This window comes from Eptesicus fuscus, chromosome 22 (genome assembly GCF_027574615.1).
Source record: "Eptesicus fuscus isolate TK198812 chromosome 22, DD_ASM_mEF_20220401, whole genome shotgun sequence".
NCBI classification, from domain to species: domain Eukaryota; kingdom Metazoa; phylum Chordata; class Mammalia; order Chiroptera; family Vespertilionidae; genus Eptesicus; species Eptesicus fuscus.
The window spans coordinates 14,471,770-14,494,230 of record NC_072494.1 but is presented as its reverse complement, the minus strand read 5'-3'; the positions used below and the strand labels follow the sequence as shown (position 1 = coordinate 14,494,230).

At 51.8% G+C, this 22,461-nt stretch overlaps 4 protein-coding genes across 6 annotated transcripts; 2 read left to right on the top strand and 2 right to left on the bottom strand.

Annotated features, from left to right (window-relative positions):
- The first annotated feature begins 2,481 nt into the window (after positions 1-2,481).
- LOC103298949 (histone H4) lies at positions 2,482-2,922 on the top strand. The gene has a single exon (XM_008155796.3). It carries the CDS (start codon positions 2,499-2,501, stop codon positions 2,808-2,810), a length of 312 nt encoding a protein of 103 aa, XP_008154018.1. The 5' UTR covers positions 2,482-2,498; the 3' UTR covers positions 2,811-2,922.
- A 13,351-nt stretch (positions 2,923-16,273) lies between these two features.
- LOC129147863 (histone H3) lies at positions 16,274-20,621 on the bottom strand. 3 transcript variants are annotated; one of them, XR_008555082.1, is made up of 2 exons: positions 20,553-20,621; positions 16,274-16,302 (listed from the first exon to the last, which is right to left on the bottom strand). XR_008555082.1 is itself a non-coding variant. In XM_054711480.1 (2 exons), exons 1-2 carry the CDS (start codon positions 20,553-20,555, stop codon positions 17,738-17,740), a joined length of 432 nt encoding a protein of 143 aa, XP_054567455.1. In that variant the 5' UTR covers positions 20,556-20,587; the 3' UTR covers positions 17,662-17,737. The 3 variants fall into 3 exon arrangements, 2 of the variants coding, with proteins under 2 accessions (XP_054567455.1, XP_054567456.1); XM_054711480.1 differs by lacking the exon at positions 16,274-16,302 and adding an exon at positions 17,662-18,166 and having other exon boundaries at positions 20,553-20,587; XM_054711481.1 differs by lacking the exons at positions 16,274-16,302; positions 20,553-20,621 and adding exons at positions 17,662-18,166; positions 18,856-18,950.
- LOC129147866 (histone H2A type 2-A) lies at positions 19,153-19,758 on the bottom strand. Its single transcript, XM_054711484.1, has one exon. It carries the CDS (start codon positions 19,655-19,657, stop codon positions 19,265-19,267), a length of 393 nt encoding a protein of 130 aa, XP_054567459.1. The 5' UTR covers positions 19,658-19,758; the 3' UTR covers positions 19,153-19,264.
- Positions 19,984-20,428, top strand: LOC129147868 (histone H2B type 2-E). Its single transcript, XM_054711487.1, has one exon. The coding sequence runs from the start codon at positions 20,023-20,025 to the stop codon at positions 20,401-20,403; it is 381 nt and encodes a 126-aa protein (XP_054567462.1). The 5' UTR covers positions 19,984-20,022; the 3' UTR covers positions 20,404-20,428.
- Positions 20,622-22,461: the final 1,840 nt, after the last annotated feature.

Below are 22,461 nucleotides of genomic sequence, written 5' to 3'. Positions count from 1 at the left end.
TTTGCCTCAAAACAAGAAAAGTTCTATTGGGACGGTATCCACAAATTACCTGAAAGATGGGGGAAATGTATAGCTAGTGATGGACATTACTTTGAACAAAGCAGTTTGATGTTTTTCTTGAAATTATCGTGTTTTATTTGATTGCAAAATCCGCATTATTAACCGGTAAAGGGTGAATCCACATTATTAACCGGTAAATAATCAATAAGAATTATTAACTGGTTAGCAATTAATCTGCATTATTAACCGGTAAATACCCAATCCTTCATTTATTTATGAGGACTCCCATGGCAAGTAAAACTTACAGTAAATAAATTTGTATGCTTCCATTAGTATGTCTCATGCCAATTTAATTCTCAGGTGCAGTCTAAAACCCTAAGAGAGTATAAGTACAATTTTGCCTTCCTTACAGTAGCTAAGAGTTTGAGGGGGTGCAGAACATGCCACCCCAAAACATGCCATTTGGTAGTATGTTGATTTTGAGCTGGGCACTTGAGAAATAGCAAAGGAAGGGTTCTCAAACCTGCCTCTTTTACCTAAAAATAGCTCATAAAATTTCCCATGTGCAAGGTATCCTCCCAGTACCAGGAAGAACATTCTTTACACCTGAGACAGGGAATTGACATCAAAATGGATCTATACAAACCAATCTAACAAAATACCTGTATCGTCCATGACTTTCCCCCATATATCTCCTAGTCCTTGTCCCACAATTTACTTTCTCCAGCCCAAGCCCCAGAATTTATTGTTCTGTTTAAGAGATATGTATAAACGTTTGGGCCTAGCGGGCTCCTCAGGTTTTCATTTCCTTCTGAATGCTACTGTGTACACATGTAAATATTAAAATTTGTATGCTTTATTCCTTAAATTGATCAGCCTTGTGCCAATTTAATTCTTAAGTCCAGAAAATTGAGTTCTTTTTTGGGGATCTGTCTATAGGCAGATAAGGGGAATTCAGAGAAAGTCTGTCCTGTATGATCTAACATGCATTAGCATCCTCCCTCCTCCCCCAACCCTTGCCCGATTAAAATAACCAAGAGGTTGTCCATTCTTTGCTGGGGATGGGATGGGGTGCAATTAAAATAGAATCTACCAAGAGAGATTTCAAGTATAAAAAAAGAAAAAAAGTCTGTCCCTGAAATTGCTGTTTTTTTCAAGTACATATGGTTCAAAATAACACACCAAAACATGATTTTGGTATGGCACGTCCTAAACTGTTCACATTTTGGGGTGGCATATTCTACTACCCTTCAACATCTACATGTGTTTTAGACATGTGATGCACGGTGGCACCGTTTCTCAGTCATCATGCGAGTCCCACATTAGTGATTTTCACTTCAAATATTTTGATTTTTGGATAGTTTTAGTTTTGAATTTAAAATGACTAAAGAACAAACAGGAGATCTACATGCATGAAGCCTAGGAATCTGGATACAGGTTTGGGATTCATTAGCATACAGTAGGTAGAGCCAAAGGAGAGATAGAAGGCTCAGATTTTTTAAAGATAAACGTTTCTCAAAAACACTTACCGGCCTGATGGAGAAACCGCATCTTCTCACGAATTGGCCTAAAAAGGCCCTGGCAAATGAATGTGGTATCAGTAAGGACCCCAATCAATTGCACAGAGCAGTTTCTGGTAAAGATTGTCAATATGGAGTAGGTGTCAACTTGCGAAACCCAATTCGGCAAACTTTGGAGCTCTACGTGGAGTCTCAATGGGTACACGATTTGGGAACTGAGTCCTGGCTGAAAACAAGGGCCAACGTTTCAGCATAAAGTTACAGAATGCCCTTCCGTCCTCTTTCTGTGTCTATTGCTTCTTTAAGCAGAGCTTTGGAGGACAGTGCATTGGATTCACGGATCTCCAGGTTTGCCTACATAGCGAGAGCTGTGTCCTAGGATCTCATTTCTCCTGGGTGAGGTGGTATTCTGGCCCACACCACCAAAACAGGGACCAAACTCGGGCGTTATGGCGACTTCGCCCTCCTCCCTTCCCCCATGTCCCAGGTGCCGCTCTGGGGATTGCCCGATCCCTCTCTTAGCCCAGTGTTCGGTGCCGCTTGTAGCCCTTTTCTACAACCACGATTGGAAGCCTGGGACCCTGCTGTTGAAACTAGACTCGGCACTGGAACTCTCGTCACCGTTCCGTCTCTGCACTCGTATATGCTCTTCTGTGTCGCCCCCCAAAACCTTTCCTCTTCGCCTAAATTTAACTCCTAGGGAGAGCCCACTCGGCTAGAAAACGACGAAAACAGCTGTGGAATCCGGAAGCCTGGCTTTGGAATCTGAATCCTCCCAGGACTGCGGCAGACAGAGGGCGGCGTGGAGCGTGGAGAAGGGGGAGGACACACAGGAAGAGAGAAACTGGAGGGGCGGGGACATTTCCGACTGCTTCCCGCCCGCGCGCTCCAGGTTTTCAATCTGGTCCGCTGGTCTTGTATATTAAGGCATAAGCTGGGCTCACCGTGACCAAGACTTGTCTTCAGGTTCTGGTAGCCATGTCTGGGAGAGGCAAGGGCGGTAAAGGCTTAGGCAAAGGTGGCGCCAAGCGGCACCGCAAAGTCCTGCGAGATAACATCCAGGGCATCACCAAGCCCGCCATCCGGCGTCTGGCTCGGCGTGGGGGCGTCAAGCGGATCTCGGGTCTTATTTACGAAGAAACTCGGGGTGTGCTGAAGGTGTTCCTGGAGAACGTCATCCGGGACGCCGTCACCTACACGGAGCACGCCAAGCGCAAGACGGTCACGGCCATGGACGTGGTGTACGCCCTGAAGCGGCAGGGCCGCACCCTGTACGGCTTCGGCGGTTAGACCTGCTGCGGGCTTGCGCGTGCACAATTCTAAAGGCCCTTTTTAGGGCCACCCATAGAGTCCTTGGAAGAGCTGGGCACTTGTTTGGCCAGAATGGTTAACTGCCTTTGCCACGGGGGGGGGGGGGGGGTATGGTGCTGCCTGAAGGACTACCCAGGTTTTACTAAGACTTAAAAATCTGAGCCTCCCATTTTCTCAATCCATAAGGTTATTGTTCCCCAGGTTAAATCATTTCGGGTTGTTTAGCGTGTTTAGTCACGGTCTCCCGCTGGGGAAAGTAGCAAGGTGAAGTTGCTCTACAGTCTCGGTACAATTGTTTGATCAAAGTGGGGGGGTAGCCGTACACTTACAGGGAGTGACCCTGGTGGCTTTAGGGACCTGAGCATAGGCTGGTGCTTTGTGAGATACTACACTGCTCACTTGAAAAGGTGCAAGAGTTCTCACAAGTTAAATCCAGTCAGTTATCAGTCATCCAAATACAGGGGTGGGTGTGTGTGAAAGTAGGATTACAGTAGTTCGTATAGAAATCAATCCAGTAATAAAAAATACAAGAATAAGCTTGTGAGCTAAACTGCAAACCTACTTTTGCCCTGCCCTGTGTTACTAGGGCAGTTGTAAAGTATTTGGCAGTTGTCTAACCAGTGTGTGAAAATGTTCTTGGTTTCCTGGGTTGTTTTTTTGTTCAATAAAAAGGCCCCTCGTGGGGGTTTGCTGTACCTTGCATCTCTTAGATTTCCATTTTGGGGTACTACATTCAGGAAAAGTTGTCAAGGACCTATGAGATATGCCGTCTTTAAGTGAAAATACTGTAAAGTTACAGACGCAGAGACAATATGCTGTAAAAGCAAACTAATAACCTTAATGTCTTGAAAGCAAGTCTTCAAGTAACAATTCAGGCATGTGACTTTTGTAGCTTAGAATGACAGGCCTGCAGGAACATACCCACCATCAATACAGACAGCACAATTTCATCACTGAGAAGGCAAAAGCTATTTATCCTATATCAGCACAGTAAAGAATAGTGTCATTCTCTGTACTACCGCTTCTAAATTTTCTTGAATTGAAATGTACATCCATACCTCTAATTCTTAAGCCTATTTATAGCTTTGCAATTATTACATTTTCAAGTCAAGACTTTCTCAGCATTCTGTGCTCATAAGTTTACAGCCAAGTTTAGCCTATACATAGTCAAGAGGGGAAAAACCTTGTCAGTTCCCAAAAGAAAAGCCAGCTATTGCTTTATTGGTCTCTACACTTGACTGTTGTCAAACACTTTGAAGGTGAACTAGGTTTAAAACATGGGGCTTGACAATGGAGATGTCAGCAAGTCCACTGGCCTCCTAGGAGCTAATTAGAATGTGGAAGAAAAAGAATACATAACATACACACATACACGCATGTGTTACTTCTATGTATGGTTGAATGCCACATGGCAGCATATTCAGTATTGCTAGAGCCACCTCTCACTGACACCGGAGAGGTGTTATCAGACAGCCTCCACCCAGTCGGATAGGGCTGTCCCCAACCTCAAACCTTGTCTTCTCATAGAAATGAATTTATACCAGAGAACTTGATTACACTGTGATCAAGCCAGTTTATTAAATCAAGAAACGTTGTTAAAGAAGCAAGGCAAGCAAGTCTATACACATCTGGCTTATGAAGCGCCTACAGGCTCTCAGCTACTCTGAAGAGCAAGGTGGGTGGGGGTCCGAGGAGTTCTATCATTCACTTGTCTGTAGGTCTCAAAACTCCTCGGCTGGTATAGATTAAATTCTCCTCAAGGTCTCGTGTTACTTTGTGTGGCCTTTCTAGAATTCATGAGAAGCGCCTGGCAATGTTATCTGGCCAATCCTTGAGACTGCTGGCTTCTCTGCTTAGGGAGTAAAACTGCCTTTTCCCTCCCCTCTTTCCCCTTCCCCCTCCATTCCTGCACTTTTTTGTTAGGGAAGCTTTTTAGTCATTTGCTCTCAAGTGTCCTTGGCTGGGGAAGATAATGGCTTGTTATTTACAAACTGGTTGCAAATTTCACATACTGTTTGGCCTTAGCTTTCCTGTCTCAGTTTCCCTATTCTATTCCTATTGCCCTGGAATCCTGTAACAGTACGATAAAAAATGTAGACAACAATAAAAATAGTGAAGAAATGTAGACAATAATTACTATAGGAATCTTGACAAGCCACTGCCTGCTGGAATCTGGGGAGGAAGGCATGGCTGTTGAAGTGGGGCTTGTGTCAGGCTCTGAATGTAGAGCAGAAAGTCTGACGTCCTATGGATTCACAGTAAAGGGTTGGTGGGGGGAGGAGAACCAGGGGAAAAGCGGCAAGTATGACATTTGTGAAGCTGCCCAGGTGAGAAATAAGTCAGAGAATTCAGTGTTCAAGATGTTTCATTTCAATTAAAATCTCAGTTGCAAGTGATAGCATTTCTATTGCAAGTATCACCATCGTTTGGTGTGTGTTTTTAACATTAAAAGCAAGGTAGGTTTAAAATATCGGATCCGCACTGAGATACTCTGGAGGACATTAAAGATTTTAAGCGAAATCAAATAGGAGAAGGGGAGAGGGGACGTGCCCACCGACTAAACTAGTGGTTCTAAGGGTGAGCTTCAGTCTAGGAGGATGCTTTAAAAAGTATACTCCCTAGTGCCGAGCGGGAAGGAGGGAAAGTAGCGCTAGGCACTTATTTCATTTCTCAAAGAGCAAGAAATATCAAGAAGAAACTCCAAAAACTGGTTGGAGGACCGGAAAAGGGCCCCTCAGGTTTCCTTTCCTCCCGAGGCCTCTGCTTGGCCTGCAGACGGCTGTGTTCTCCGTGTCCCCCCACAGTTGCCCGCCGTGTTGCCTGTGCCCGGACCCCCTCTTTTCATAAGGACGGGGCCCACGCTGGATCAGGGCCCACCCTAGTGACCCCACGTTCACCTAATCGCCTTCTTAAAGGTCCTGCCTCCAAATGCTGTCCCGTTCGGAGGAGCCAGGCGGTAGGTCTTGGACGCATGGGCATCGGCACCAACAAAATGGAGAGGAACCCTGGGCCCCTTCCCCCTCCAGCCCCCGTGCCGGCCGCCCTGGAGGAGGTGGGCTCGTCCGACCGTCAGTCGGTCTACCGATCGGAAACAGCTTTTGTTGCCTTTTCTTTTTTTTTGTTGCCTTTTCTTTGCTTACTGTTTGGAGCCTGGGATCCTCTGGTTGGGAAGAAGCCCGGAGCTTGCGCTCTCTGGACTCGTATCCGCTCTCCTGGTCTCCGCCCCGCCAGAGACCTTTTCCCTTCGCCTACGTGTAATGCCTGCGGGTTGGGGTGGGGGTGGGGGTGGGGGAGCCCGCAGACGGCGAGAAGGAGAGGAAAACAGCTGTGGGATCCGGAAGCCTGGCTCTTTGGGACCCGAATTCTCCCGGGACCGTGGCGGATAGTGGCCGCTAGAGGGCGGCCTGGAGGGCGGGAGGTAAAAAAAGGAGCGAAACGGTGGAGGGGCGGGGACAATGGCGACCGCTTGAGGTTTTCAATCCGGTCCGACGGTCTCGTATATCAGGGGCCGAGCTCCCATCCCCGACACCGCGACGCTTGTGTGTTCAGGTCTGAGCAGGTACTGCCATGTCTGGGAGAGGCAAAGGCGGGAAAGGCCTCGGCAAAGGTGGCGCCAAGCGGCACCGCAAAGTCCTGCGAGACAACATCCAGGGCATCACCAAGCCCGCCATCCGGCGTCTGGCTCGGCGTGGGGGTGTCAAGCGGATCTCGGGTCTCATTTACGAAGAAACTCGGGGTGTGCTGAAGGTGTTCCTGGAGAACGTCATCCGGGACGCCGTCACCTACACGGAGCACGCCAAGCGCAAGACGGTCACGGCCATGGACGTGGTGTACGCCCTGAAGCGGCAGGGCCGCACCCTGTACGGCTTCGGCGGTTAGACCTGCTGCGGGCTCACAACGTGCGGCATCCCTAAAGGCCCTTTTTAGGGCCACCCATAGAGTCCTTGGGGGAGCTGGGCACTTTTTAAAACGTGGCACTCAACATCCTCAAAACATCCTGCACCACAAGCTGTTCCCCAAACTGCCCCCGTTTTATGTTTAAACAATGACTCGCTTAGACAAGCAGGTCCACGTGCTTTTGTTCTTTTTGCTGAGCCGGCCCTTCTGTGTCCGCAATCGACTTCCACGGACCAGACTGCGGCCTTCCCCATCCGGTGGGAGCTGCGCAGCTGTGTCCGCATTTGGGTGATGCCTGGCCAATCCGCAGGGCTCGACAGCGGTCAGTGCGGATCCAGCCAATCGGGGCAGTGCTGCCTCCGAGACTCATCGAGGTTTCCATAATCTGAGTCCACATTTTTTACAGAAACGGGTCCGTCGGGGTCAGGGGTGAGGGGTGAGGGGTGAGGGGTGAAGGGTTGGGGTGGGAGTGGAGGCTGGGACTTCTCTGTATGGAAGCCATCCTGTCGTTCCTCCCTCCGGTTTCTGGAGCGCAGCCTTCCCTGCGTGTTCCGAGCTAGGCAGCTGGTTTACTGCCTCGGGGACTCCTGTTGAAGGGAGGTCATTGTAGCCATTTGCTTTGAGGCGTTTTATCCACAAGTGCGGTCCTTTTACTGGGCCGTGAGGAGTGTCAGCCAGCAACAGGAGGCGAGGTCCAGTCACCCATCCTCACGGTCAGTGTCAGGGCAGCCCCCGATGTGCGGTCCTGAGATGCCAGTTCTGCCACTTGGTCGTTGTGAGCTTCGTCGTCCTTTTTGGGGTTCCCTTCCCACTTGTGCAACGCGAGAGGGCCAGGCGGCTCGGCCCTGCTCGGGTTGGACGGTGCACTCGCAAAATCCAATCCGATCCGATCCAATGCACAGCCATTGAAAAATCAAGGACAGGACATACAGGATTAGATCCCGGGTGCCATTCTAAAACACATTTGGCAGTTTACCCGTCCAGTGTTTTCGTAGTTTTCTCTGGCGGTGGTTCTCAGAGAAAGGTGGTAAGATCAGTTTAGAACGTGGGAGCGGAGATCTTCAATGAATGAGACAGAAAACCCGAAGTTGAGAATATCCCAAGTGGAAAGAAACCCTTTTGTGCGCCTTGTTTCAGTCGTTAGGTGTGTGTGCGTGGACGTGCGGTAGGTGGTATGAAATGGTATCTTGCTGTCGTTTGGAGTCAGGAATGAGAGCTACTGTCAGTATGTAGTGATGCTGTACCTCTATAGGCAAATATTATGTATTGTTTTTTAATGGAATGCAAAGCGACACAAGGCCGGCCCAGGCTCAAGTCCCATCCACCCCCCATCCCCACCGGGTGGGCACACGTTCCCAGGTGTCTCCCTTCCTCCCCAGGTTTGGTTCCTTCAGGCATTCACCAGGAATAAAGAAAAGCTCTCCTTCCCTCCCAGGGTTCCTGTGAAGCTGAATGAGAGGAGGTGATGGAAACAGGAGCCACAAGCCACCTAGGAACCCGGGTGTTTTACTGCCCAGGCCGCGCAGCCTGGAAGCTGGTCGTGTGGTGGAAACGGTTTACCAATTTAGTATTTATTTAACGACTTGATGGTAGTTGGCACTGACGTCAAGGATGCTGATGTTATTAATAGATTTGTGACGGAGTGTAAGGCTCTGCTCTGCGCCCCGTGTGTATGAGGGGGAGGGGGTGAGAAGTGAGTGCAGTGAGGATCCTGCTGTGCCATGAGGATATGGAGAGCCCAGTCTTTTCTCTGGGACCTTTTCCTGGCTAGGGGTCAGGGGGTCAGGAGCCCTGGCGCTAACCATAAGGGGCCTCCAGCCTTAACCAGGCTGTCTCCCTCCCACCCCGCACCCCTTTATAGCAGCGAGGACCCTAGAGGTCTGTCACCCACCCCCCCTTTTCTTTTGTGCCCTCCTTCCTCCTCTTTCTGCCTTTCTGTGTGTACTTCCCTCTCAGCCCCGGATCCTACCCCCAAGCCTCTTCCAACATCCCCCGAAAATTGTCAGCACGGCCAAATGTGACATCTTTGGGGTCTAAAAACCTGTTCCTCCCCAGATTGCCGGAAGCCGCCCATTGTCCTCACCAGTAGAGAGATGTGGAAAAGGAATCCGAAGGCTGGTCAACCGTAATTGCCCTGAAAGGACGGAGCTAATCTCTCAAGGTTTAATGGAGACCTTGATGGGGGAAGCAGCCTCCACCTGTTATTCTTATGTAAATTCTTGCTGATTGGCTATTATGGAATTTCCTGCCTAATGGCTCTGGGTGTAACCCATAGTCATAATAAAAGGGATAGCAAGGCCAGAGCGGGTGTAGTCCCCAAGATTCCCAAATTAATACTTTTCTAGTCTTTCATTTGTGTGCGGCCTCCTCCAGAGCCCGAACCCTGAACCACGCGGGACGTGGAAAGGTGTTTCCACATCTGACGCCTTCGAACAGGGACATCTTGAGGGGATGATATTTTCGCCTAGAGCGAAGGAAGGGAAAAATACACCGAGAAAAGGTGTGGAAAAGATCACCGGAAAAGGTGAGGGAAATTCACCCCCAGGACCAGCTGCAGAAACCGGATCTGATCTGTAAGTAGGGTGGGAACGTCTTTTTCAGCCAGGCTAATGGGGCAGAATTAGGTTATAAAGTAAATTCTATTATACACTTTTTGGTTTGTATGCTTAAGGAATTAAAAGTTTCAGAAGGTATTCTTTTATAGTTTTTGTTTGATGTTATAGAACATAACCCTCGGTTTCCTGAAGAAGGTACATTAAATCTCGAATGTTTGGCAAAAAGTTGGTCAAAATTTGAAAAAAAGGTCAGCAGCAGGAAAAATCTTACCTGAAAAAACTGTTTCTCATGGGGAACACAATATGGCGTTCGCCAGAGGCGTGTAGAGAGGCTGAGGAGGAGCCTCCGCCCCTGGTCCCCTCCCCTCCTGGAGAGGAGCGGGAAGGAAAACCGGAGGAATGGCCTTTCAGGCCCCCTCCACCTCCACGTCCTCATCCTGAAACACCTAACTCGCCGCCGGTAGAGTCATCCATCCAGAGAGCCATCAGGGAAGGCAGGAAGGACATGTCGGGGGAAGAAAGGCCGGCTTTTCCTGTGACACCAGTAGCTGACCCCCAGCGCCCAAACCAGATAATGAGGCGCCATGAAAGAATGGATTTTGAGATGATAAAAGCTTTGCGAGAGAGCGTTGTTGAAAACGGTCCAACGGCTCCTTTTACAGGAGAGATTATGAATAACATTTCCGAGGCCTCCTTAGCTCCTTCTGATTGGTATTCTCTGGCTCGTGCCACTCTGGACGGAGGAGATTATTTACTGTGGAAGGGAGAATATTTGGAGAAATGTGAAGAGCAAGCCCGCGCCAACGGAGGGCCGAACGCTCACGTAACTTACGAAATGCTGGCAGGACTGGGACAGTACATGGATGTGCGAAATCAGCTCCGTTATGTGCCACAGGCGTATGAGCAGATTAGACTTTGCGGGAGGAAAGCTTGGTGGGCCTTACCAGCCAAAGGGGACGCTGAGGGATCTTTTAGCAAATGTATGCAGGGCCCTACAGAGTCATTTTCTGATTTTGTGGCTCGTCTCACTCGAGCAGTGAGACGACAGGTTCAACACGAGACGGCAGGAGACATTTTAATTCGGCATTTAGCTTATGAAAATGCCAATGCTGACTGTAAGAAATGGCTGACGCCTCTGAGAAGAAATAGTCAGGATGTGGGGAATAAGAGGTGTTACAAGTGTGGAAAAGCAGGACATTTCCGAAAGGAATGTAGGCAGCCGAGAAGGACACAGGGCGGCGCTCTAGGGAGAGGCGTAAACGCGCAGCCTCCAGATTCGATCTGTCCTAGATGTCAGAAAGGGAACCATTGGGCCAATCAGTGTAGATCGAAGTTTCATAGAAACGGGCAGCCGCTAGATCCAGATAGAGGGCATGGTCACCGGCCGGGAAACGGCCAGAGGGGCGCCCCCCAGCCCCGACGTCAATAGGGGAAATCTGCCCTGCAAGGCCCACGGCGGATGCCCTCATCCGAGCAACTCCAGGAAGCGCAGGCCTGGATCTTAACAGCGCAATAGCGGTCACTTTGACCGTCGATATTGCTCGGCAAGCTGTTCCTACAGGAATTTGGGGACCTTTAGGATTAAATTTAGGGAGGAGTGGAAACACTCTTAAGTGGACTAACTGTTCTGCCTGGAGTCATTGATATTCAAATTATGAAGGAGAAATTAAAGTTATAGTAGAATGTAATCATGTTATGCAAATTACTCCAGGACAAAGAATTGCTCAGACACTTCTGTTCAGCAAGGTGAGGCTATAAATAGGAAAAGAGGAATGCAAGGATTTGGAAGCTGGGACATCTATTGGATACATGAAATTAGCAAAACCCGTCCTATGATGAATTTAAGACTAGAGGGAAAACAATTTAGGGGTCTAGTGGACACTGGAGCGGATGTTAGTGTTATCCGCAAAGAATTCTGGCCTCCAAGTTGGTCCAGGGCAGAAGCTATGGGCTCAGTTGTGGGGCGGGGGGGAGTTCCTGATGACACAAAACGTAGTGCCACAGTGTTAAGGTGGCAAGATGAGGAAGGACAGACAGGATGGTTTCAGCCCTACATCATCTCTGGAATTGCAGTCAACTTAAGGGGCCGGGATGTTTTCATGTATTGTTACCGACAAAGGACAATTAATAACTCAGATATCAACCTTTTTAGGATCGGTCACTGCTCAGTCTCCTCACCCTCATGCTGATCCTATCCAATGGGAAGATGATAGACCTGTATGGGTGGATCAGTGGCCATTAACCAAGGAGAAATTCAATCCTATTCATGAATTAATACATGAACAAATAGAAGCTGGTCACATAGAGCTTTCCAGTAGTCCTTGCACAACAGAGACAATATCCTCTTTATATCACTCACATCAGGGCTCATAGTGTCTTACCTGGTCCTTTAAGAAAAGGAAATGCACAGGCTGATCAATGGGTTGCTTTATTAAAAGGAGCCTTAGAATCTCATCAGCTTTTACATCAGCCTGCCAAAATGCTGTCTAAACAATTCTCAATCACTCGACAACAGGCAAAACAGATTATGAAGGAATGTCCCACTTGCACGTTATATCTGCCTCAAGGGCCTAACACAGGAGTCAACCCTAGAGGTCTGCTAAGAGACCTTATCTGGCAAATGGATGTAACTGCATTATACTTCCTTTGGACGCCTTGGGGCATTACATGTCTCTGTAGACACCTTTTCAAAAGTCCTATGGGCTACTGCATCTACAGGAGAAACGGCAAAACGGGTTATTCATCATTGCCTAGCTGCTTTTGCCGTCATGAGAGTTCCAAAAATTATTAAAACTGATAATGGGCCTGCTTACACAAGCTGTCATTTCCAGGATTTTTGTAAAAGGTGGAAAATTGAGCACATTACAGGAATGCCATATAATTCCCAAGGACAGGCCATTATTGAACGACAGCATCAGCGGCTAAAATCCCAACTTGAGAAACGAAAAGTGGGGGATGATGGAGAAATCACCTGCCGGGGGTAGGCTGCATCAAGCCTTAATTACTTTAAATTTTTTCACTTGTGATGATGGATGGAACAGCACCTATGGAGCTACATTGGTGTTAGAATAAAACAAAAGAAAATGGTCTAGTTAAATGGAAAGATCCCGTATCTGGTTTATGGAAGGGACCCGATCCATGATTAACCTTTGGCAGAGGGGTATGCTTGTATATTTCTAGAGAATTTTTCCAGACCCGCGTGGATTCCTGCTAGAAATATTAAACTGCAACAGGGATCCAGGAGAAACTAGCCAGACTAACGAGGACCTTGCGCCTGGAGCCACAAGAGCAGCGACGCCAAGCCATCCACTGAAGATGAGCAGGAGGAGGACGAGCCGGACAACAAACAGCCCGGAGACCACCTGGGGCACGGGAAAGAAGACGTACAGACACCGGAGAATGGTACAGACGCCTGAGAACGCCCGTCTTGCCACGCTAGCAGTAATCAGCTGTACGGTAACATCACCTGGGGCAAATGGGGAAGTATTTTGGACTTGTGTTCCTGACCCTTCATGGGTAAGACCCCTTACGTGGGCGGATCCCCCGCCCAATGTAGTCACCAATAATACCAAACACGTTGGTCATCCAGGAGGAACATGGGTGGGGCAAGGAAGTATAATTACACAGGGGTCTCCACCCAGCTCCCCTTTTGTATGACAAAATCAAACCTCCGCTCCTTTGTGTGTAAGATTACAGAGAGGTTTCTGGCTTTGCGTGGACACCAGAGGAGGGGACTATCACTACTTGCCCCTGGGAGAGGTACAGAAAGCGTAACTAAGACCTTGTCCATACAAAAAGAAACTGGCAGCCAGTTTGAAATGGAATTGCCATGGCCCAGAGCAAAGGATATCCTTACATGATATCATTCTACAATGTCATTGTAATTTTTGATATTTTACAACAGCATATTGTACAATTATCCCAAACAAACTTACAAACTAATTCTTTGAATGTTTGGCAGCAATTTAAAAAGGACATGAAAGGATATAATCCCTTCCACTGTGTGGAGGGCCCCCTGGGAAGGCACCTGAGCATTCTATATTGGCCCCTCTTGCCCTTTTTGCCAAGAGGGTCCCTCTTCTCAGAGTCCAGTTGCCCACAGCTGTTGCCTGAGCTCCCTGTTCATGCCGAGGTTGAAGCCTCGTGGTGGCTGGTCCCGTGGATCTGTCTCTCGCCCAATGGCGTGAGCTGGGCCCTCCCTGGAGAAGAAACCTGGGTTCCCCGAGATCTGTGATGAGTGCCGGGGCCCCGCCAGCAGGCGAGGGGATCCCAAGGCAGGTGCTGGGCATGGAGGCCATAGGGGCATAGGCTACCAAGGAGACGGACCTGAACCTCACATCACCCTGCTTGGCCCCGGAGGATGGCTGGTTAGCCAGAGACGGGTAAGATTCCTCAGGGAAGGAACAACCTAAGACAGGCACAGTCGCAGAGGGGCCATCAGGAGAGAACTTGGGGATCAACAGAGGTGGGGCACAGACCCTCACCCCCCCAACATTGCAGGGGCTTGAACACTCGCCCCCTCTGAGGGAGGTCTCCTGCCCCATGGCTGCTTCGCGCTTCCCGTGCCCAGCTCAGATCGGGGCCCAGGCAACAAAGAGAGACTTGGCCCAGCTCCCGGCTCAGATGGGGACCCAGGCAACAGAGACTTGGCAGACGGCAGCTACCCTATATCTAAATCCAGCCTAAACCCAGGAATGCCCAGGGCTTTCTCAAGGATGCAAATAATCCTCTCCATTAATATTTACAGGGTAAATTAAGATTGTAGTCAAGTGTTCAGATTAAATTGGCTAATTGAAATAAGTGAATATTGAAGAGAATTTAATTGTACCGGACAAAAAGCTGTTCCTAAAGTATTAACTAAAGTATCTATTGGTAGTGCATCTCATGGTAAAATTGCTTAACATGCAATGAACCTAAAGCAGTCCTATTTTTGTGCAAAATATTAAAATGTAAAGTTATCAAGACTGCATTATAAAAATTTTCCAAAAGCCTCCTAATAATTAAATAAAAAAGGGGGGATAGTGGAGTAATATTATGTAAGGAAAAAGATCCTGAAAGTAAATGACATCTAGAAATTTTTTACTTTGAAAATTAATTTTCATTTGTAATGCAAACAGCAAGACACCCATGAAAAACACACATGGTGTCAAAATAAGCCAAAGGAAAACCGTTTGGGCAAAAATAAAAAGGATCCCAAGTAAAATTTATAGAAAAGATTCCTTTATTAACTTTTGTTCGAGAATGTCTATTTTCAGAAAACAGCTCCCAAGACCATGTGGATTCCTGCAACAGAGGAATGGGCAGGACTACTCCAACCACGAAGACAAGAGGAGAAACAGTCCAGAGATGGAAGACGCTGATGACGCCTTGCCATGTTAGCCGACAGCAGCTGTGCCATCGCTGCAGGTTGCCCAGGACCAAACCAGAGAGGTTCAGACCTGCATCACCACCATTTGTCCACCATCCAGATATCATTGCTGACATGTACACATAAGGAACAGTTTGACATTGAAACCGGGACTCAAACATTTTTCTTATATGTTTATTTCTGGTCTGCAGATGCAAGAAAAGAAACAGGGGTGGGGGGTGATATGCCAGAAACAGATCATTGTCCCACGAATTGAGAGATGTGGACAGGGAATCCGGAAGGCTGGTCAACCTGAAATGCTCTGAAAGGTCGGAGCTAATCACTCATTGTTTAGTGGAGACATTGGTGGGGGAAGCAGCCTCCACCTGTTAGTCTTATGTAAATGCCTGCTGCTTGGCTATTATTGGAATTGCCTGCCTAAAGGCCATGGGTGTATCCCATAACCTTAATAAAAGGGATAGCAAGGCCACAGCGGGGTGTAGCCCTCCCCCTAGAGGTGGGCTCCCGCCTGGCCCCAATTTTCCCAAATTCATACTTTTCTAGTCTCTTTCATTTGTGTGCGGCCTCCTTAAGAACCCAAACCCTGAACCACGCGGGACATGAAAAAGGGAAGTGGGGAAGAGGGAGGCCCCCAGAGATTCGTTTGCTGGGAGACAACCTGCCTGTTCTGTTGTCTGGGCAAGACCGGGATTCAAATCCCCGACTGTCCAGGTGCAGGGTGCCTACTGGACACGAGCCACCAGCGCTCTGATCGGCGGCGCAAAAGAAGGTGGACTTCATTTTGAAGGGAATAGGGAAGGAGACGGAGGTGGGACGTTTTTAAGCGTGAGAGTGACAGGCTCAAAGAATGCACTTGGAGACAAGATCCCTCTCACACGGAGTGGAAGCTGAGCGTCAGGGCAGAGTCTAGCGTGAATACTCGGAGCTGGTGAAGGCATCAGTTAAGGCAGGGACCAGGGAGGGAGAGAGAGAGGGAGGGAGACAGACAGAAAGTAGATTTGATAATGTTTGTTGACTGCTGAGACTTGGACAGAGGCCGCGAGGAAGGAACTTCTGCCCTGAACCGCTAGCTTGGGGGCCGGGGGTGGGGAGCTGAAGGTGTGTTTGTAGCCCGGGGAGGCAAGATGAGGCAGCTTTGGAAATTGGCTACTACCCATCCGAAAGGACCTGGGCACGAGGCAGTCAGGAAGCTATTGGGGTAGAGCTCAGTCAGGACAGGGGTGTGAGCAGGAGGTACGGATGAGGGAGGACTCCTCCGAGGCAGAGGTGTGGAAGGCAGGGAATCCAGGATCTCACCCGAGTGGCGGGTGGGAAAGACGAAGGCCAGCCGGGGTGAGCCCAGGGTACTGATGGGCCCGGTGGAGAGGAGAACAGAAGGCCGAGACGGGGACCTGGAGAAGGGTCGGGGCGACGACCGGGAGAGGGCGTGAACCCAAAGGCCACGTCCCCCGCCAGGGAAGCCAAGGCCGAGTCCACGGGGCCACGACAGCTCCTACGCCGGCACAGGCACCAGCCCCTGCGAGGCCGAGGCAGCACGCGGTCTGAAGGCAGACGTATGTTTTTTCACTTGGTCAAGTCCCAGGTCCAGGGTAGACTTTTAGAGGAAGAGCACGAATACTTACCTTGTCCTTCATTGTCCTTGAGCTCCCACCTGCGGGGAGGGAAGTGATTTAAGTACAGAAACGATCAAAAGTTAAAACCTACAGGTTATATGGTTCTCTTGTATGTATCGATGAACTCGAGTTTGAGCCGGTCTCCCAAAGCAATAATAGGAAGATTTGAAAGACTGCTGTGAGGGTGGCGTCGGCCACGACTGTGACAGGAGCACAAAGCCAGGGAGGCTTCCTGTAGGTGTGTGTATGGGGGGGGGGGGGGGGTAGGAGGCCGGGGAGGCTGGTAGGTGAAAGCAGCGCCCCTCTTGGGGTCAGGCAGAGGCTATGGAGAGGACAGATTGCTGACGGGAGCATCTCAGGCTTCAGGGTGTGCTCAGCTACTTGGGGCTCCCGGACCCGAGCCTGGGCAAGTAAGTCACTCACCCGAGAGCCTCAGACTGTATCTCGGAAAGCCCAGCGTCTGCCTAGTCCCCGCAAGGTTTGCCTTGAGGTTGTGCCACCCCCAACCCGCACACGTCTGAAGTCACTAGCAACTTCAGAGTACAAGAGGCCCAGCCTGCACTGAGGCCTCCCTCCCTCCCTATACCTACCTACCCTGGGAATGAGGGACTGGGCCGAGAGCCAGAGGCGTGCTCTGGAAATTGCCGTGATCCAGAAACAGGAGGGCCCCAGCCCCTTCACTGCTCTCCCCCCTTTTCTGAGAGGCAAAGGGAGCTTTACCTATAAGTTGGAGAAAGAACGTGTGGGTGTAAGGCTCCGGGGCCTCCTTGGCGGTGTGCGGGGAGCCTCGCTCTGCGGACCTGGGCCGGAAACGGCCCGTGGCACACCCAGCTCCCAAGTGGCTCACAAGTTGTGTCCACACACGCTCTCCCATGCCCCCGGCCGGGGACTTGCTTAAGAAGCCCAGCCCAGCCCAGCCCAGCCCAGCCCAGCCCAGCCCAGCCCTCGGGACAGAAGGGCCGACTTTTTCCTCCCCAGGCCGAGGGCGTGCGGGACTCGGCTGTCGAGTGGCCCCCCGGTGCGCTCTGGACCGTTAAGTGCGCCCGCGGTTTGGGGTGGGGGTGGGGTCCTACTTCGGGCCCTCGACTTTGTGCAAGAGACCGCCCGCGAGAGCCTCACCGGGCAGGACTGTGCGGACTTCCCGACAAGCGGAGGTGGGCGCCCCGGCCTCGCCCCATCGAGCAGCGGCCATGTCTAGGCAACCACACTGCAAACTGGCCGAGTGACATCCCCGTGATGGCGGCCAGCAACAAGGACCGAAGCCCGGGCGCCTGCAGCTTTGCCCCCACCCTCGGTGTTGCGAGTCCCATGCCCCCCATCCGGCACTCGCGCCGCCCCGCCCAGCACCCGGCCCGGAACATGTGTCCCCACCCAGAGAGGCCCCAGTGCACCAGCTTCTCAGTGCAGTGGTGGGTGGCTCTGAAAAGAGCCTTTGGATGCGATGGATGGAACCTGGAACCGAGCGCGCGCTTCTTAGGCCCGCTCCCCGCGGATGCGGCGGGCCAGCTGGATGTCCTTGGGCATGATGGTGACGCGCTTGGCGTGGATGGCGCACAGGTTGGTGTCCTCGAACAGCCCCACCAGGTAGGCCTCGCTCGCCTCCTGCAGCGCCATCACGGCCGAGCTCTGGAAGCGCAGGTCGGTCTTGAAGTCCTGCGCGATCTCGCGCACCAGGCGCTGGAAGGGCAGCTTGCGGATCAGCAGCTCCGTGGACTTCTGGTAGCGCCGGATCTCGCGCAGGGCCACGGTGCCCGGGCGGTAGCGGTGCGGCTTCTTCACGCCGCCCGTGGCGGGCGCGCTCTTGCGGGCCGCCTTGGTGGCCAGCTGCTTGCGCGGAGCCTTGCCACCGGTCGACTTCCGGGCGGTCTGCTTCGTACGGGCCATGGCGATGCGAGATTCGACCTGCACGACACAACGGCGGGAACGGTAGCGAGGTCCCGGGCCGCCGCAGCCGCCTTTATAGCCACAGTCCTCTCCCGATTGGGCGGCACGGTAAAATTGAAAGTCCCGCGCCGGCTGCTCATTGGCTGTGATGTCACCCTCCCTGGCGTGCCCGATTGGCTGGGGCAGAATCTTCCCTGCCCCCACCCTGTCGCCTCCCTTTCTGCTCTCCGGCTTGCCAACAGCCTTTTCTACCTGGTTTTTCCTTTCTTTCAGGCCGAGTCCTTTTTCTTCTTTTTAAAATCTCAACTGTCAGGACGTCCCTCCGTAGCCCTTCACTCCCTAGGACACGCTATCCGCAATGCCCCCTTCCTTTCCACGCCCGAATCGAGCTTCAATCTTCCGTTTGTTCCGCCCCCTCCCCCACCCCCACGCCCCCGGTGGCCCCTTCGTCAATCAGAAGGATCGCTTTTCCCGCCTTTAGGACCGGAAAATTGTCCGCCCCGGGCACAAGGCCCCGCCCCCGAAAGCCCTAACCTCCGCCGGGAAGGCGTCTTCTCGCTTCAAAAACACACACACACACACACAGAAAAACCTTTAGAGACAGTCGGCTCAGTTAGGCCGAGGTCCAGGTTCGCCCCAGTCCCGAAAACGACCCGTCCTCCTACCGACCGGGGGTGGGTTGTGTCAGTGGATGGTCCCCTCCCTACCTGGCCTCAAGTGCTGGGCGTAGGTCTCGGGGGTGAGGGAGCTTGCGCGCCGCCTCTCAGAGGCGTTGTAACCGAGTCGCCGGTGGCGCTCGAGAGGTTCGTCTAGGGCCCGACCCATCCCATCCCGTCCCGCCCAGCCCAGCCCAGCCCAGCCTAGGCAGGGAAGTGCTCGACACGTGGGCGGGGAGGGACGGTTGGGAGCCCAAGGCAAGTCAAGTGGCTGGCACCGGCATCCTTGCGCGGGAGGGGGTGGGATTGGCACTTTCTACTGCGGACGTGGGGACGGAGGAGACTGGGTACGACAATAACAGCTCTTTTACTTGAAACAGTGGGTGGCTCTGAAAAGAGCCTTTGATTTCACAGGTGCCCCTCCGAAACGGGGAGCTGGGTGGGCGCCAGACGCACGGCCTCACTTGCCCTTTGCCTTGTGGTGGCTCTCCGTCTTCTTGGGGAGCAGCACGGCCTGGATGTTGGGCAAAACGCCGCCCTGGGCGATGGTGACCTTGCCCAGCAGCTTGTTCAGCTCCTCGTCGTTGCGGATGGCCAGCTGCAAGTGACGAGGGATGATGCGCGTCTTCTTGTTGTCTCGGGCCGCGTTGCCCGCCAGCTCCAGGATCTCAGCGGTCAGGTACTCCAGCACCGCCGCCATGTACACCGGCGCGCCGGCCCCCACCCGCTCGGCGTAGTTGCCTTTGCGCAGGAGACGGTGCACACGCCCCACCGGGAACTGGAGGCCAGCGCGGGACGAGCGGGACTTGGCCTTAGCGCGGGCCTTGCCTCCTTGTTTGCCACGACCAGACATGACGGCGACAACGTACTGCGAGCAGCTCCCGACTGACGACCGAGGAAGTCGCCCTAAACGGCTCCCCTTCACCTTTTTATAGGCAGAACGGCGATTCTTCACCGAGCATTTTGATTGGCTAAAGCATAGCTTTGTCCTGATGGCCAATAGGAGATCGCAGGCAGAATACACTTATTTGCATAATCTCGCCCCCACCCCAAAACGAGCGCCACTGAAAACCCGCCAATCACAACGCGGCGTACTCGGGGCCTTAATTTGCATACAGCCTCTATAAGTACCGAGCCGCTTCCGGTAGCCCCGGTCCCGCTGTTGTCTTTGCGTGCCTGCTCTCTTTTTTTTTTTTTCTGCCGCTGGTGCTTCCCGCTATGCCTGAGCCGGCCAAGTCCGCTCCCGCGCCCAAGAAGGGCTCGAAGAAAGCGGTCACTAAGGCCCAGAAGAAGGATGGCAAGAAGCGCAAGCGCAGCCGCAAGGAGAGCTATTCCATCTACGTGTACAAGGTGCTCAAGCAGGTACACCCCGACACCGGCATCTCGTCCAAGGCCATGGGCATCATGAACTCCTTCGTCAACGACATCTTCGAGCGCATCGCCGGCGAGGCGTCGCGCCTGGCGCATTACAACAAGCGCTCCACCATCACGTCCCGGGAGATCCAGACGGCCGTGCGCCTGCTGCTGCCCGGCGAGCTGGCCAAGCACGCCGTGTCCGAGGGCACCAAGGCCGTCACCAAGTACACCAGCTCCAAGTGAGCCCCGCCCGGGACGCATGGACCCCCCCCCCCCCAAAGGCTCTTTTCAGAGCCACCTATCTTCTCCGCGAAAGAGCTTGCCACGTCTCTGATCCATCCCCCCCCCCCCCCCCCCCCAGTTCAGCGCCCGCCCGAAGCCCTCTTGTTCACCATGGCGGCATCTCGAGATCTTCGTGAAGCGCAGGCTTCTGTCTGAACCTCTTGGGCAACAGAGGGAGGGTCCGAGTGTGAGTCCTTTGTTAACCGACAGCTCGGTACCACTGTCCAAAAAAGCAGCTACAGGCTGGCACGAGTTTGCTCTCATTGTAATTGGCCCATTTAAATATCAAGTTTCCCAGTACATATATTAAATGAGTTTTGGAGTTAAGGGTTAAGGATTAGATTTCTAAAGGCTGACCCTCCTGTTGGTGATGTGTCCTTTCGGAGCCATTTGGAATCACTGCAGGTGTTTGGTTGTTTCCCTAGCAATAGCTTCGCTTTAGTCCGGTATTTAAGGTAAAATATCCTACACAATTTTAATTTCAGCCTCAGACTTCAAAAGGCAGAATAGCCTAATGTCTAAGAAAATGTTACTGGGTATCCCTAGGCTAGGGTAATCACATAAATAAGGCACCGTTTCCTCGAATGAGTTTAGCAGACTCGAATGTACAGCGATATTCAGACTTCTAGGTATTGTGTGATCACCCGCAAACAGGTAAGCTATTTTATCATAAAAGAGTGAAACAGCCCTAGCAGGTTTGGCTCAGTGCATAGAGGTTGGGCATACGGATTGAAGGGTCCTGGGCTCAATTCCGGTCACGGGCATGTACCTCCATTGCAGGCTTGGTCCCCTGCCCTGGTCAGGGTGAGTAGGGAGGAGGCACCAATGGGTGTGTCTCATAGGCATGTGTCTGTCTCTTACCCCTACTGTCCACTCTCTATGAAATCAATGGACAACTATACTCGGGTGAATATTAACAGCAACAAAAAAGAGTGAAAAATATGTTGTGGTTCTCAGCAAAATGATCCCCCCTTCCTGTGTATTACTAATTTTTAGTGCCCCTGTTTTGGTATTTTCAGAGAGAATGGATTGTTCCAGGGAAGAGAGAAATGTTTTGGATGGTGTTGTTTTTTCAAATAAAGTTCTTTGTTACAGACCTACAAAAATATGAGAAAATTATATCTATATCTATATATATAGATATATATATACACATTTAGCATCACTAATTTATTAGATAGGATATATATATATACACACACATATATATATCCTATCTAATAAATTAGTGATGCTAAATTAGTGATGCTAATAAATTAGTGATGCTAATTGACCATCACTTCGTAACAAAGATGGCTGCACCCACAGCTGAAGCCAAGTTCCCATAAGGAGCCTTAACCAGCAATCAGCAGGGACCTGAGGCTACACGCTTCTCCGCCCTCGTGGGCACACTCCCTGCCCCGGTCTGGGCTGGGGGACCTCAAGCAACGCCCCCGCCCCCGTCCTGGCACCGGGCCAGCCAGGGGACCTGCGGCTACGCCCCCTGCCCGGCAGGGCTTGACAAGGGTGGGACTGGCCAGGTCAGGATCTAGCCCAATGTGGGGGAGGGCGGCTGGGTCTGGGTCACAAGATTTTGAGGTGCATGTGGGTGGGCGGGGACTTGACTCTGGGTCCCGTGGTGTGCCCCAGACCCTGACAGGAGCAAGGTTATCATATACATTTTACTAATTGTTGGAGACAGGGTGTAAGTTGACAAGGTCCTTGCACCTGAAGGGACTAGCAAGGCTCAGTCCCTTACCCCCACACAGATTTCCCAGGCCTGGCCACTCGCCCCTTGGTCCGGGTGAGGCCATGCGCCCCTGGGTCCGGGTGAAGCTGAATCCTGGGTCCGGGCGAGGCCCTGTGCCCCTGGATTCGGGTGAGGCTGGGTCCCGGGTCCGGGTGAGGCCGTGCGCCCCTGGATCCAAGTGAGGCCACGCGCCCCTGGGTCCGGGTGAGGCCTCGCGCCCCTGGGTCTGGGAGAGGCCATGCGCCCCTGGGTCCGGGTGAGGCTGGGTCCCGGGCCCGGGTGAGGCCACG

Bases quoted from the DNA above. Each gene is read 5' to 3' on its own strand.
- LOC103298949 (XM_008155796.3), top strand. From the start codon at position 2,499: ATGTCTGGGAGAGGCAAGGGCGGTAAAGGCTTAGGCAAAGGTGGCGCC.
- LOC129147866 (XM_054711484.1), bottom strand. From the start codon at position 19,657: ATGTCTGGTCGTGGCAAACAAGGAGGCAAGGCCCGCGCTAAGGCCAAG.
- LOC129147868 (XM_054711487.1), top strand. From the start codon at position 20,023: ATGCCTGAGCCGGCCAAGTCCGCTCCCGCGCCCAAGAAGGGCTCGAAG.